At 45.5% G+C, this 14,080-nt stretch overlaps 1 protein-coding gene across 3 annotated transcripts in view; it reads right to left on the bottom strand.

Moving 5' to 3' along the window:
* Nucleotides 1–14,080, bottom strand: part of FYN (FYN proto-oncogene, Src family tyrosine kinase) — a 137,884-nt gene that overhangs the window by 7,368 nt on the left and 116,436 nt on the right. For all 3 annotated transcript variants that reach the window (XM_050972274.1, XM_050972276.1, XM_050972275.1), the window contains 2 exons: nt 13,877–14,030; nt 5,243–5,374 (listed from right to left, as the gene is read on the bottom strand). In XM_050972274.1, coding sequence (XP_050828231.1) covers nt 5,243–5,374; nt 13,877–14,030 — 286 coding nt within the window. The remainder of the gene's footprint in view (nt 1–5,242; nt 5,375–13,876; nt 14,031–14,080) is intronic.

The raw sequence follows: 14,080 nt of genomic DNA, 5'->3' as shown, positions 1-14,080 counted from the left end.
AGGAGACAGAGAATGGGTGCTATGGTCAGCTCATCACTGGTTGTTTCTCATGCAGCTCAGGGAGAGAGAGGAGTCCTTCCCCTGCTCCAGCATGGGGTTCCTACATGGGAGACAGTTCTCCATGAAATTTTCCAGCATGGGTCCATCCCACAGGCAACAGTTCTCCTCAGATTGCCACGTGGGTCACTCTTCCAAGGTCATTCAAGGGCAGGCTGCTCCAGCAGGGTTTCCTTTCTCCACAGGCCTCCCACAAGGTCACAGCCTCTTCTCAGGCACCCCTCCCCATCCTCCTACTATGATAGCTTGGCCATACAAATCCAATACACAGACTGGGAATGATGCTCCTTCCATGTCAGAATTCAGGACATCCCTCTGGCTGTCCTGGACTGCCACAGAGCCCAAGATGCTTGTGGTTTTGATTATGACCCATGGAGCAAATTACCAACCTTAGATGAAGATCTGCAGCCCACAACAGTTTAAGTAGAATGATAGTGAATTTATCACAGGGTGAAAAATAGATTTTTGGGGTTTCTAGAATGGGGGCTCAGGGGGCAAGATGGAGTAATCTGGGAGTGTCCAGCCTTTCTTCTTCTTCTTGGCCTCCATCTTCTGCTCTGATGTTGGCACTATTAGATTGGTTTAGAGTAGAAGCTCACTGTATAACATAGGTGATAGGTATTGGAAAGTAATTGTAAATATTGTACACGTAGTTTTTAGTATAAAGACATAATACCACCCCGGGGGTAGGCAGAGTGCCTCAGACTGTCTTGCTGAGTGAACCTCGGCTGGATAGGAGAAGGAATTTTATAGATAAGATACAATAAACAACCTTGAGACCGAGAAATGAAGAGCCCTGACTCCTTTGAGCACCGGGCTGGGAAAAGAGACTTTCTAACTTTTCTCGGGGTCACTCTGACCAGCTAGAGATCCCGAGACTTCCAGACCCAATGCATGCTTTCAGACCAGTGGTCAAAGTAATACAATGCACAGAACGGAACAGCAAAGCTGCTCCTAAGGGAAGACAACCTCTGAATGCTATTCTTACTGAGTGCAATGCAAACCAAGTTTTTTCTGGGGAAAAGGAGGAACAAGTTTTAAAACTCTGGAAGTCATGCCACTTCACTTAGAAATTAAAGCCTGAAAACCCCCAACATCTCATCCTAAAAGCTAGACTATCAGTATCTGTTTTTTGCTTTGGTTTTATTCTTTAAAATAAGTTATTTCCTTGATATAACAGATGAATAGATGCAACCTTGAGCTACAGCATTTGTGAGCAGAGCCTTGCTTACAAATAAACCCACCTGACCTTATCTATCCTATGTGGTGACTACACCTCTTTCTTTACCTTTTATTTACCATCCATGATGATGTTACACCTGCTGGCTCACTGTTATGTACTTGGCCCCAGGCTTGGGTAGCACATGCTCTCTGGCACTCATGGGCCAGCTTCCCCCAGGGATGAGGAGGCTGAATACAGCTGCCCAAAGGCTGCAGGGCTGCTTGGAGCCCAGGCTCAGAGACCTGCCTGTCCAGAGGCAGCAATGTGAGTAGCACCATAGCTGTCACACTAGAGTTAAAATGAAAATGCTCTTGGCGTGACAACTGCAGCAGAAAGCACAAGGGGCAAGGTCAGAGACACTTGTTTGGTATGGCTTATATTACTCCCTATCCCAAAGGTAGCATGTTAAAAACCCACACATTCTCCAACTACTGCTAGGGAAGGGCATTTGTCAAAGAGAAAAGAAACTGACACTGAGAAACATCCCCTAGGCAAACTCTTTCTTAAGCTTGGCTCCTCCTCTGGCCCAGTCTATTTTTCATTTCTCCACTGTAATACTGTAAATAGAGACTCTGTGTGAAAGACTGTGAAAGTTGCTTATTTGACTCTGTTGCCTTGTGAAAAGGATAAAAAAGCATAAATTAGTTATCATAGTGGCCCATTATGATCACTGACAGAGAAACAGGCTTGGTTGAAGTCTGAACATGAGGACACCTTCCAAAAAGTTAGTCTTGCTTGTGGGAGCTATAGAGTTTGGGGCAAGGCTTTATTATGAACTCTAGACTGATCTTTATCTCCACCAGCAAAATCTTTACTGCTCATATATCTCACTACTGCACCAGCCTCTCTTCCAAAATGGGGCATCAGGACAGGAACTGGTTGAAATCTGTAGGACAAAGAATGCCAAGTTCTGTGCCTCCCAGTCTGTTTCCCTGCTGTAAACCGCCTGCCTTCCCCCTCTGTCCTACTCTTTGTGGTTCTCCCTCCTTCTACACAAGCTTAAAACAATGGTTCCAGACATGGGAAGGCACGAGGTATGGTGTCCTGCAGGCATGGGTACCACCCAGGACTGGGATGTGTGCTGTAAATCATCTCTCCAGGCACTAAGAGCTTGTCAAGCAAGAGAGCACTCCCTTTGTCTGAGGACCTCTCTCCACTTCTCCCAGCCTGCTACAAGCTGTAAGCAGGAACATCAGGACAACATGCCCACAACTATTTCAGAAACTGGATATTACAGCAGACAGACAGTTCCATGACCCTCGTTGTTTCAAGGCTGACACTTTTCAGTGTCACTTCTTGGGTACCAAAGTGCCGGGAGGGCCAACAGAATGCATTCTCTCACCTCTGGGTTGTTTACTTAAATGAAGAGGGCTCAGTCTTGCCTCTCAGGGTGATAGAAATCCCATTTTTTTTCCTCGTACAAGCTATGTCATAATGGCAAGAAAAGCCCTGTGGGTGCATCTGAACCTACTCCCTGTCTCAAAACTTTGTTATTCACAAAACTTTGTTCTTCACAAGGTCCTTCCTCCTCCCAGTGTGAAACAGAAGATAGATGGTCCTTTCTATGTCAGGGGAAAAGAGAGCATTTTCTAAGGAGCTCAGGAGGTCTTTGTCGCCTTGGGAAGTCCAAGCTCTCTTTTCAATCCACTTGCAAAGACAGATCCTCCTGAGAAGGCCCCAATTCCCCTGCACTGCTGCCTCAGCCTATAAAAGCTTTCCCATTTAGGGTCTGGGAAATGAGACTGGACTGAAATCTGTAAATTTGGATACTCAAATGTAAGATCCAGGCTGCCCTTATGTAAAACTGGCAGAGGGGAGTGATGGTGACCATGAGAATTATTAAGACCTCCTAGATGAGCAACAGGGGAGTCCTGGTGGGAAGGAATGGCCCTGGCCTAGAGCCTGGGCAGGGTGTAACCAAGGCAGTACATGACTGTCCAAAAAATTGCTGACTTAGTGATATGTAACACACAAAAAATTGCTTCCAGCTACTTGGTGTCTTCCTAGTGCAGGTGGAGGAGAGTGAGCCAGAAGGACTTTTGGCATGTGAGGGCTTTATGTAGTGAGGGATGAAGGGGTAGGATGGTGCTGAAAGAGGAGAGATCCCACTGGTTGTCTTTGATGTGCTCAAGCTGCCACGTAATAAAACTGTCCAGAATTTCAGGACACAGCCCATGCCTGAGATTACTGTCATGGCTCCTAAAGGAAATTATATATTGCAAGCACTTAAATGCACATCCTGTGGACTCTTTCTCCGTTGGTGGGGGAAAGAAACATTTATGAAGTGCAGACATGATCTGCAGCCATGGCCAACCTTGTGTTCAGCTACAGACTTGTGAGTAAACATAGGGCTTAAATGGTTGTTTTTGCATGGAATGGTATTTTCACCTAACTCTGCCCTGGCTGGTGACAGCCCCTGTGCACCCACTCTGCTGGCAGTGACTAAAGAATTCCTGCAGCCCAGTCAGGAGCATTGCCCATCCTCTGGGAGCAACAATGCACCAACTAAAGTTTGTACATCTTTTTTCTCTCTTTGACCTTTGCACAGCATGCAGTGTCTGCCTAAACCCTCAATAAACCTGCAGAAGTCATGGTTTTCTCACACCACTACCAGAAATCCTTATGGCAGGAAGACTTCTGTGCTGACTGGTGACAGAGCAGCTCTGACTGGAGGCAACACCCCACATGGGGAAGTGCTGGGCAGAGGGACTCATCCATTCCACAGAAACATGCCATTATATTTTCTGCTACCTCATTCAGTTGTCACAGCCACACCTTTGCTAAGCTGCTCCCTGTTAAGGATGCCAAAGTTCACTGCTGATCATGAGATGCCTTCCAGTCCCCACATTCTCTCCTCAAATATCAGCTACTGGCTGCTAGCAAACTTGAAATTCCTGGCAAAAGTCTGGAAGATTAGTTTTGCTGAGTTCAGTCTTCTGAAGTGGTGTGAGACACCACAGGGCAAACTGAACTCCACCTTGATGCTTCTCCTGCTCAATTTGATATATGGATCTGACTGCTTGATCACAGCACAGATTGGAAAACTAAAACTGCTCTAGGGCATTTTCCATTAAATCAACTGCAGTGCACACAGCCAGACTGTTGAGTATTTAGATAATTTTTTTTGTAATAAAAAAGACTAAAAATGCAGCTAGAGGCAGCTTGAAATGCAGGGCATCCCCTGTTACTATCTATGCTGATGAGAAAAAGAAGGGATTAAAGTCTTTTCCATGCATGGCTTTCACCTCACCCCTTTCCTCTTCACCTGAATGCCCACAATCTTCAGGGGGGCAACAAGAATAAAAAGCTCTTTCTGCATAGGCAGATCCAATCACCCCCTCCTACAAATCTTAATCCATTGGACACTTGGCAGGGTTTCAACAAAGAGCCATGGGGCCTCCAGTTCTCCCATGCAGAGAATCTGGCCCTGCTGTGACCCTGCCATGAGCTCTGGTCTGCACATTACAGAACTATTTTCTTCCTTTTCCATCCATCTCAAAAGCAAGGATTAAAATTTAGGAGTTTATGAAAAAGAGATTTGATAGTACCAGACATTCAGACAGTCATCAAACCTTGCAGTGAACCAGACTGACAGAATAAACCGAGGAAGGCCTCTGTGGGAGTTAAACTGTAGGTATCTTATAGTAAATGCAGTACTGTGGAGAGTTATTTGCTCCAGAATATAATAATTTTACACTGCTTTCATTAGCTGTCTAGAAATTATATTAATTGAATTGAGCACAATTAAAACTGTAGAAATGAATATGTTGAATTGTCCCCTTGTCATTTTTATCACGACCATGGCAAAGCAGCTTTGAGTCAGAACTGTTTTCAAGCATACACAAAACTTACACATTATAGCCATTCTCCTTTGAGCTCAGAGAATATAAATAAACATTGCAGCTTAAATCACATGGCCCATTCCCACTCCTTTCTCCAGGTGAAGCAGCTCATTTTTCTTACCTGGGTATGGCACTCTCCCTTTTGTTACCAGCTCTGTCAGCAGGATCCCAAAAGACCACACATCTGACTTTATTGTGAACCTTCCATACAGTGCCGCTTCTGGCGCAGTCCATTTAATGGGGAATTTTGCACCTAAAGAGAGAATCCATGAGTCTTAACCAGAACAGGTGACAGAACCAAAGCACCAGGTCACAAGTGACTCTTGTGTTCTGCAGCACGTGCAGGTGGAAGGAGCTGCAGACAAGTGTTACCCAACAGCTTCAGAGAGTACACTCAGAGAGGACAGGTGGGCAGAAAGTGTAGGGCATCAGGAAAGACTAAGCAGGGAAAGGGTCAGTTTGTCCCAAATCACAAGAGAAGAATAAGACACTTTAACTCAAGTTTGAAGTTTTATAAAATGAAAAAAACCCCACCTCAGTTTTAAAAACAAATAAGCCTAATATAATAGAAATAACTTCTCCCAAAGTGTTTTAAATATTTGCAAATCAAACACAGTTACTACGTAGAAGCAGAACTGAGATATACTGAATATGTACCTCCCAGTTTGCCTGTTCAAGCTGAGCAAAATGCAAACAAACAAACATGGTGAAAACAAAAATTAAAAGCAAATCCAATATTTCATTAGAAACACACAAAGACTTGAAAATAATACTGCCACTCGAGTTGCTTGGAGTGCTTGATGTCAAGGCACGACTTTGGCCTGTGATTTATAACTCGACAGTGTACTTTAAGCTCCTGGCACTGCAAAGCCTGTAGTGCCTTAAATACGTGCAGTTCTAATGTGCTCATCCATCATCAGAGCCAGTTGCAGTAAGGATAGTGAGATAACAAACCTCTAAACACTGATTTATTTGCTTTTCCAATCACTGACTGTTTTCTTAGGAAAAATATTTTCAGTATGACTTTAAAGAAAAGTCTTGTGGTAATAATTAACTCACAGTATGTACAAAAGATATGCAGACATTTCCCTGGTGCCTTGTATTAACATACAGGCAAAAGAGTTGCATTGCTTATTGCTGATCCCTAGTGACAAATGCTCTTGAATTTGGAAACAGACTGGCTTCGACTTCACATCACCCACTCATAAAAGCTCCCTTTGCTTTCAGGAGGAGTGTGAAAGTGTAACAATGTGGACAAATCCCTCTCAGGGAGTGAACTTATGGCACTGTTTAGAGTTCCCTGCCAGCACAGTTCCTCCATCACATCCAGGGCTCAATGTCCTGTATCTTCTGCCACGCACCCCAATCTGATGTGACTTTTAGAGTAAAAAGTACACATGGTAATTCTCATCTCCTTACTTAGTAAAACTTCGATGTGCTAAAATTTTTTCTGTTCTACATGTGCATGATCCTAAGAGAGACTAATACTCTAGTACTAATACATTTTTTTTTCCTAGGGAGTATTGCAGTTGATCAAGTAAGTCCTGGATGAAAAAGATGCAAGAGAAAGTTTCAGATAGCTAATGCCTGAGGTCAGGAGCTTAAGTCTAGTTAAGCATCAGCACATCACTGGCTAGATTTGCAAAGGTGCTGGAGGATTTTGGATGCCTGTTCACTTTTTAAAGTCTGTCTCTTATGTATTTTCATTGGTTGATAGGTAGGCAGAACTAAAATTTGGGTGCTTGGCTTTGGACTCAATCTCCTTCACTTACACTGCTTTGTGTGACCAACCTTAGCTTACAAGACTCAAAATTTGCAGAACTTCGTTTTCTCCTTTTGCCTGGGCTGTGCTGTGTGAGTCCTTTGCAGCAGAAGCTGCCATCACTTGAGCCTCTCTGCTGGAAGCTGGCCCTGCTCCAGCAGCACCATCAGCCACGTGGGCTTGGCAACTGCCTGCTCCAGCTGCCAGGAGGTCCTGGGGCTGTGCAGCCCGTGCCAATCCCTGGAAAAACTGCAAGCTGCATGTATCTGGTGGTCAGGCTGCCCAGGCCAGCAGAGCATGCCTTTAGATGGGCCTGTGCAGGCAGCCCTGGACATGAGGGCCAATGTCCCTCTGCTCTCTCCTACGTGCAGCCCAGACAGTACACACACCCTGTGCCAGCTGGATGAAGGAATAGCTCCAGGCTGGCCAGGAGCCTGAAGCCTCGGACCTTGGCTGGTGCTGGGTGAGATGGACATGCAGGGGGGCTTGATTGTTCACATGTTGCACACATTTTATTCAACAGTTTTCTTTTTCTTTAATCAGATGTGTTTGTCTGAGAAACTTAGCCAAATCTGCTCAATTTCCTTTTGCTTCAAACTCAGATCCAAAGGTAGCAACCACCTACAACTCATCTTTGGAGGAAGGAAATCTCTTCAGACTCTTTTGTGGCCAACTCCCCCAGTATTTTCGTCTTCCTCAACCTACTGCCAGTGTGTCACTGGGAGATGAGTATGCAGCGAGTTGTCAAACTACAGGAAAATGAGAAGCAAGGTAAGTCCCTGAGAAGGGGGATCAATTCCAGGACATCCCTTTTCCTGAGAGCCAGAGCAGTACAGTCCTCACTGGGGTGTGATGAGCACTACTGGAAAGATGAATGGTCTGTGCTGAGGATTTTCCAATGACAGGACAGCTATTAATTACTTCTCTATGCTGCCCCTGCTGAGGATGATTCTCTGTCTAAAGCAACTAATACAAAAAATCACGTTCTGCAGTTTGTGCAGCATTTCCTGATAGATGACAGATTTGGAGTGGTAGATGGGGAGGAGAAAAATGCAAGCTTGGCAGAGAGCTTGCTAGCAGAGCCCTGCCTCATGGTTTTCTGGCCCTGCCACACATGTTGGAGGCTAGATGGTTCAAGACAGTCTGCAGTCCAGTGTGGCAGAGCTGTCAGTGAGGGGAGAGCAGAGACCAGGGGGAGCACACCAGGCTGGTCACCTGCAGGTACAACACATGCACTGCCCTCACATAAGGAGATCACATACAGCTTGCGGGAATGGGAGTGTGTGTGTTTGTCTGACAGGGATCCCTCCAAGGTGCTGCCCCTCATTCAGTGCCTGGAACTGGAGACAGAGACAGTGCACTGCTCTGCACAAAAAATTCCCAAAACACAAAAATTCCCAAATGTGTTGAGCGCTGCCCTGAAGCCTCCTGCTTGCTGGAGCTCCATGGAGTGTTGGCACAGGCCAGATGCTGTGTGTGGTTCCTGATGGGAACACAGTTCCTGTGCTTAACTCTCTTCCCTCTCACTGATTAAAACCCACAATGCCTCTCTCTGCCCAGGCCTCAGAAGCTTATTAAACAAACTGACTTCGTGCTGCAAACAAATTACAGCATCAGATAAAACGTGTATTACTGACAAGCATGTTAATAAATCTGATAAGCCAAATCGCCCCAGCTGACAAGGCAACCCATCTCCTGCTCCGAAGGCAGATTTTGCATCAGTGGGGGAGAGATTTCTCTCTTTTTTGTTGCTGGAACCTGTTTTATTACAAACCAGCACATGAATAACCCCATGCATGGACACAAACAACAGACTGCATTCATCAGGTCAGGATGACCTGTCTTTGCCCCAAAACAGGGTACTAATCTGCAGCTTTTATCTCAGTCCCTATCTTTTTTTTTTTTTTTTTTTTAACGTTACAGCCTGGAGAAAGCCTTTTTTGGGTTTCTGCACTGCTTGTAACCACATGAAACCAAAGCTTCTGGTACAATTTATGGTTAGAGCAGCAGCCCCGAGCCTGCGAGGATTTTTGTGAGGCTCAGCCCTATTCTTGGGACCTCTGCCCGACTCTGCCCAGGCATTCACACAGGTTATCTCCCAGGAGGATTTCCCTGGGAAAAATCAATCCACGGTCCTGTTTTAATTCTTTGCTGGCTTTAAGCGGGTCATGTGATGAGAAGGAGCAGAGGGGGCTGGGATGATTGAGTGACCTTGAGATACAACTCTCAGCATGGTTTCTTCTGAGGCAAGTAAAAATCCCTCAGAGCTTTGGTTTCTTTTCAGATCTAAATCTTGACGAAGTAGAAACCTCTGAAATTCATGCCCCAGAGCCACTGCCAGCTTGATAATAATCCTGTTTCTGGAAATGCTACAAAGCTGCTGCTACCCCTTGTACCTTAAAACCAAACCCAGTGGAGGACTCCAAGCTCTCTGACCCAAAACTCGGGGTCCGCTCGGGTTAGCAATCAGGGGATGTAGCGTGGCGCTGGATTGCTTCTGGGGCTGGAAAGGGAAAGCGGTAAAAGGTAGAAACGAAGCGCTGAAGCAAGCACGAAACAGGAAACGAGTCAGCCCCGGCAGGCGATGCTGAGTGCCGTGTGGGAGGGACCGAGCCATCCCATTTTCTGGGCTGTGAGAACGAACGCGGAATTACAAGCCTGGCAAACATCAGCGACGAGGAGCGGGCTCCGCAGGCGAACCCCTCCCAGGATGCGGGGGGCGAGGGGCGGGATTGCGGCTCTGAACGCCCCTCTGGCTCTCTGCCTGCAGCCCCCATTCCTTTGCCTTCCTTTCCCTCGCCCTTCCCCTTGCCCTGGGCGCGCTCCTTCCCTCCCGCGGGGCAGAGGGCGCCTCTGCGGGAGCGGAGCGGGGATCCCCCGGGACACGCTGGCTGAGAACCTGGAGCCCTTTCTGCTGGGCTGGCTCAGGGAACCGCAGGTAAAGAGCGAGAACAAAGCCCTGGATCCTCCAGTCTGCAGTGCAGTCAGTCACAAGCAAACCAGCCCTGATTAGCTGCTGAACAAGTCTCTGCAAAGGGACTGGAGAGAGCCTGGAAGGGGAGGGGGGAAATCCCTGCCTATTTCTAGGAAATCAAACTAAGAAGCATCACTTGATTTTAAGCAGGGCAGGAAGGAGTTACTTCTAAGTGTTAAGGAGGCAAAAATGATCTGCGAGTTTACAAACACGTACTAGAGCTCCCAAAATAGCTCTGATTCGTCTGGAAGGCATCAGGAAGATCCTTATTGTTTCATGTGTGCTTAGTGGCACTACTGCAAGTGCTGCTGGTGTGTGCAGTAGAAACACGGCCTGGAAAACAACTCTGCACTTTTTATTTATTGAGAAAATTTTAAATTCGTATCAGCTGCTGCTGCTTAGAATAGTAACAACTCTAACCCAGTGACTCTGTGGAGCACTGGCACTCTCCACAAAAATGCCATGTGCTTGGCCCAAACTCCACATAACTGTGAACCATATCAGTGCAAGGATAGCAGAACTTTGTGGGAAATCCTCTGCTGGGGGTGATGGGAAGTTTCTCTTTGTTCTGTAGGATACCACGAGGGCTGACACAAGCATCATCACCAGTGGAAGGGAGCAACACTCCATGCCTGGCACTCTGTGTGTGGGGAAGATGTTGCAACAGCAACAGCCAATGAAACAATGGAACAGCCTGCAACGCAGTCCCCCAGTGTAGCCTTTGAAATGGGTGTCACTCCAAACAGGCATGTTTTTCCCTTTTGATTACTCACTTCCTCTAAAAGCAAGAGGAGCCAAATGCTCATTACAAGCCAAGACCTTTTTTTTTTTTTTTTGTATTATTTAACGGCAGTGTATGGCTGCTAGTCACACACTTTAAATCATTAATGGCATGACCATCTCTTTCCTTCCTGACAAGTGCTGAGAAATGGCACTGCAGACAAGGAACTGCTTTTTATTTACCTCTCATAAATCAGGAGCAGTCAGGCCTCCTTTGTTCAAACCCAAAAGAAAATAAACCGGTCAGTAAAACATTACCACCAGGCTAAGTAATACCCACACAGGTTCAGGAATCCTGCACTCTAGCCTGCTGGGGCTCAAAGCATCCCCATCTGTTTCCTTTCAAAATATTTAATCAGAGAAAAAAGTGACAGTGGGGGAAGGGAGCAGGAGATCAAGCGAAGCTGGAGAAAACCACCTCTTCCCCACGCCAACAATGAGCTCTGTACTAACACACTTAAGCCAAAAGAAGGATGGCTGCTGAGAAGAGTGACCAGAGACTTTAATCTTCAGATTTTGCAAGGAAAAACATTTCCTTTCTCCCACAGGAGCTGCCAGTCTGGAGCACTCCCTGTTCCCCTCCCCTCTGCTGGCCAAGCTTTCCTTCTGTGTCAAAATTCCCACTGAAGCAGTAGTCAGCTAGATAAACAGAGCAGTCCCCAGATGCATCCCCTTGGAGGCTGAAGTAATAGGTCATGGGAAACAAGCAGAGGCAACCATTTCCTCCTGATACTGTGGTCTCCACCAAGCATTGCTCAAGCTGAAGCTTAACTAAACAAGCCAGAACTGAATTCCAGTTGGAAAAAAAAGATCCATTGGTGCTTTAGAAACCATTTTTCTCCTGCAATAAATCAAAGGCCTTAGGCTCACCCTGGCTTGGAAGCCAGGTTAATTGCAATGAAATGTAAATTGAGTGTGTGCTGCTTGGTCAAAAAAAAGCACCCCTTCCTACTCCTTAAGAAAGGGACAAAAAATATTAACGAAAGTAGGAAAACCTTTCTACTTGATACCTGTGGTTACAGCTCTTTGGGTCTCTCTTTTAAGAGAGAATTCTGTAGCTCTGAAGGACTTCAGCCTGACTCGGGGGTTAGGGGAAGGAATTATTGTCCATTGCCCTCAAGTATGGGAAGGATGGATGACTTTTCCATACTGGCACAAGGAGATGAAGCCAGGCAAACATGACTCAGATCTCCAGATCATCAGCAAGTCATTTTAAAAGCTAAACCAATTCTCCCTTCCCAGACGCTTTTTCCTCAATGCAAGTGATTTCTGCCATGAAAAAAAGGGCAGGAGATACCCACAATGCTCCCTCTCCCTGCCAGGCCTGGTGTTATACTTTTCTAAAAGTTTCTCCACCAAATCAAGTGATTTTTATTTAAAAATCTAAACTTCTCCTTAGTATCAGTCAGGTAGGTTTTCCCAGCTTTTTTAACATGTGAAGAGGGTAAAACTGTTCTGAGAGATTTAAACTGGGAGGCAAACAGGTCATCATAGGATTTCCTAGGGATCAGGAGCCTGAAGAGATTTGGCCAGAAGTAGGTCACATACTTGTCTATGAAAACAAATAATTAGTCATGTAAAATTATACATTGGGTGGTTTCCAAAGGGAACAGAAGATATGGCAGCAAACCAGGCAGAAATGGAGATAATATGGGACACTGTTTCAAAGCCATTTTGCAGACCTGGATCTGCCCGCCTTGTTCAGGGAAAACTCTTCTTGTTTCACACAGGGGAACAGCAAGCAGGCAGCTTTCTGTCTGCCAGAGCCTCTCCAGACACTCTTATTGCTCTAGAGAGAAAGACACAAGCCTGTTTTTTTCTAACAAGAAGCAATTCCCACCCTCAGGCTGAAATCAATAGTAGTTAAGGCTCTGCATTAGTATCTGTCACGGGTTCCTCAAGGACCCCACCAAGATAATCAGGCCTCGCTGTCTGACTGTGAAGCAGGCACCTTCCAGGGTGGATGCAGCCTGTGATCCACACCCCTGTGACTGGGTACTGCCCACAGCAGTTCAGGGGGGTGAGAACAGCTTGAGAGCTGCTGCTGCTCCCAGGCCAGGGCAAGGCATGCTGGAAACTCTCCGGCTCCTTCTGTCAACACTTAGAGAAAAAGTTACAGAAAGAGGTTAGCTGTTTCCTAAGAATTAATGGCAGGGTCCGTGCTGAAACAGGGACTTTGCTCAAGAGAAGAAACTCACAAGAGGAAACCCACAAAGAGAGTTTTTGGTGATGCACAACAGGGTTTAATGGGATCCTCCTTGGCTTTGGCACTGAAAGGATGGAGTCGTGTTTACCAACACATATTGAGCAAGCACTACCAAAGTACTGCCAGCAGAAAGAGAACAAAACTGTAGCTCTGCAGCTTGGACCAACATCTGACAACTAAGCATGACTTGTAAAGAATAACTAAAAAGAGCCTGTGACATGGCTCAGTTTGAACACACATGCTTTTTAGAAAAAGCTACAAAACTCTTTGATACATTTCTATAGTGTATCAGTGGTCATCTGTGCCCAATACCCTGTGTAGCACTGGAAGATGACTTTCTATTAAAACAACAGGAAAGAAAGAAAGAAATAAGAAAGAAAAAGAAAGAATAGAAAGAAATAAAGAAGAACAGAAAGAAGAAGAAGAAGAAAGAAAGAAGAAAGAAGAAAGACAGAACTGAACGAAAATCCAGCAGAAGACATGAAAGAAAGAAAGAAATGCATACAGCAGTAACGAAATAAGACCGAAAGAAATAAAGAAAGAAATAACTAAAGAAAGGAAAGAAAGAAAGAAAGAAACAACGAAGAAAGAAGGAAGAAGAAAGAAATAGAGTGCTTAGAGAACAGCTCCATTGCACAGAGGCCCAACTCTAACCTGTTTGAAATAAAGAAAGTAAGAATAGCACAGGAGTGATAGTAGTGGTTAGGAAATACTAGAAGGCACACTACAAAAGAAATACCCTACATACACTTTTCTGGATTACCACATTCTCATAACCGGTAAGTAAAATATCCTCTTTGCTATGGCACCATGAAGATCCTGTCTTTGCTGTCATTTCCATCTGTGTTCTCACTTATCACCTTTGTTTCATTTTGGTTTTCAAAGACATTCTCTTTAGGACATGCATTCAGCAGTGAACTTCTGACTAAGAGTTATTATGAGTTGAGGATTTACTGAAAGCAGCCCCGAAGCATAGGAGAGAGAGCTTTTCAAAACCACATTCCACAAGGATGACACTCAGTGCTGCATTTACCTTGCCTGGCTGTATATTCATTGTCTTCAATCAGTCTTGCCAATCCAAAGTCGGCAATCTTGCATATTAGGCCGTTGCCCACCAGGATGTTTGCAGACCGCAGATCTCTGTGTATGTAATTCATCCGCTCGATGTACGCCATGCCCGCGGCCACCTGCAAGCAGCAGGAGAGACAAGCCATGCATTTAAACCAAACTCAGTTCA

Source organism: Serinus canaria, chromosome 3 (genome assembly GCF_022539315.1).
Source record: "Serinus canaria isolate serCan28SL12 chromosome 3, serCan2020, whole genome shotgun sequence".
Lineage (NCBI taxonomy): Eukaryota > Metazoa > Chordata > Aves > Passeriformes > Fringillidae > Serinus > Serinus canaria.
The sequence above is the reverse complement of the archived record's forward strand: the minus strand, read 5'-3'. Positions and strand labels throughout refer to the sequence as shown.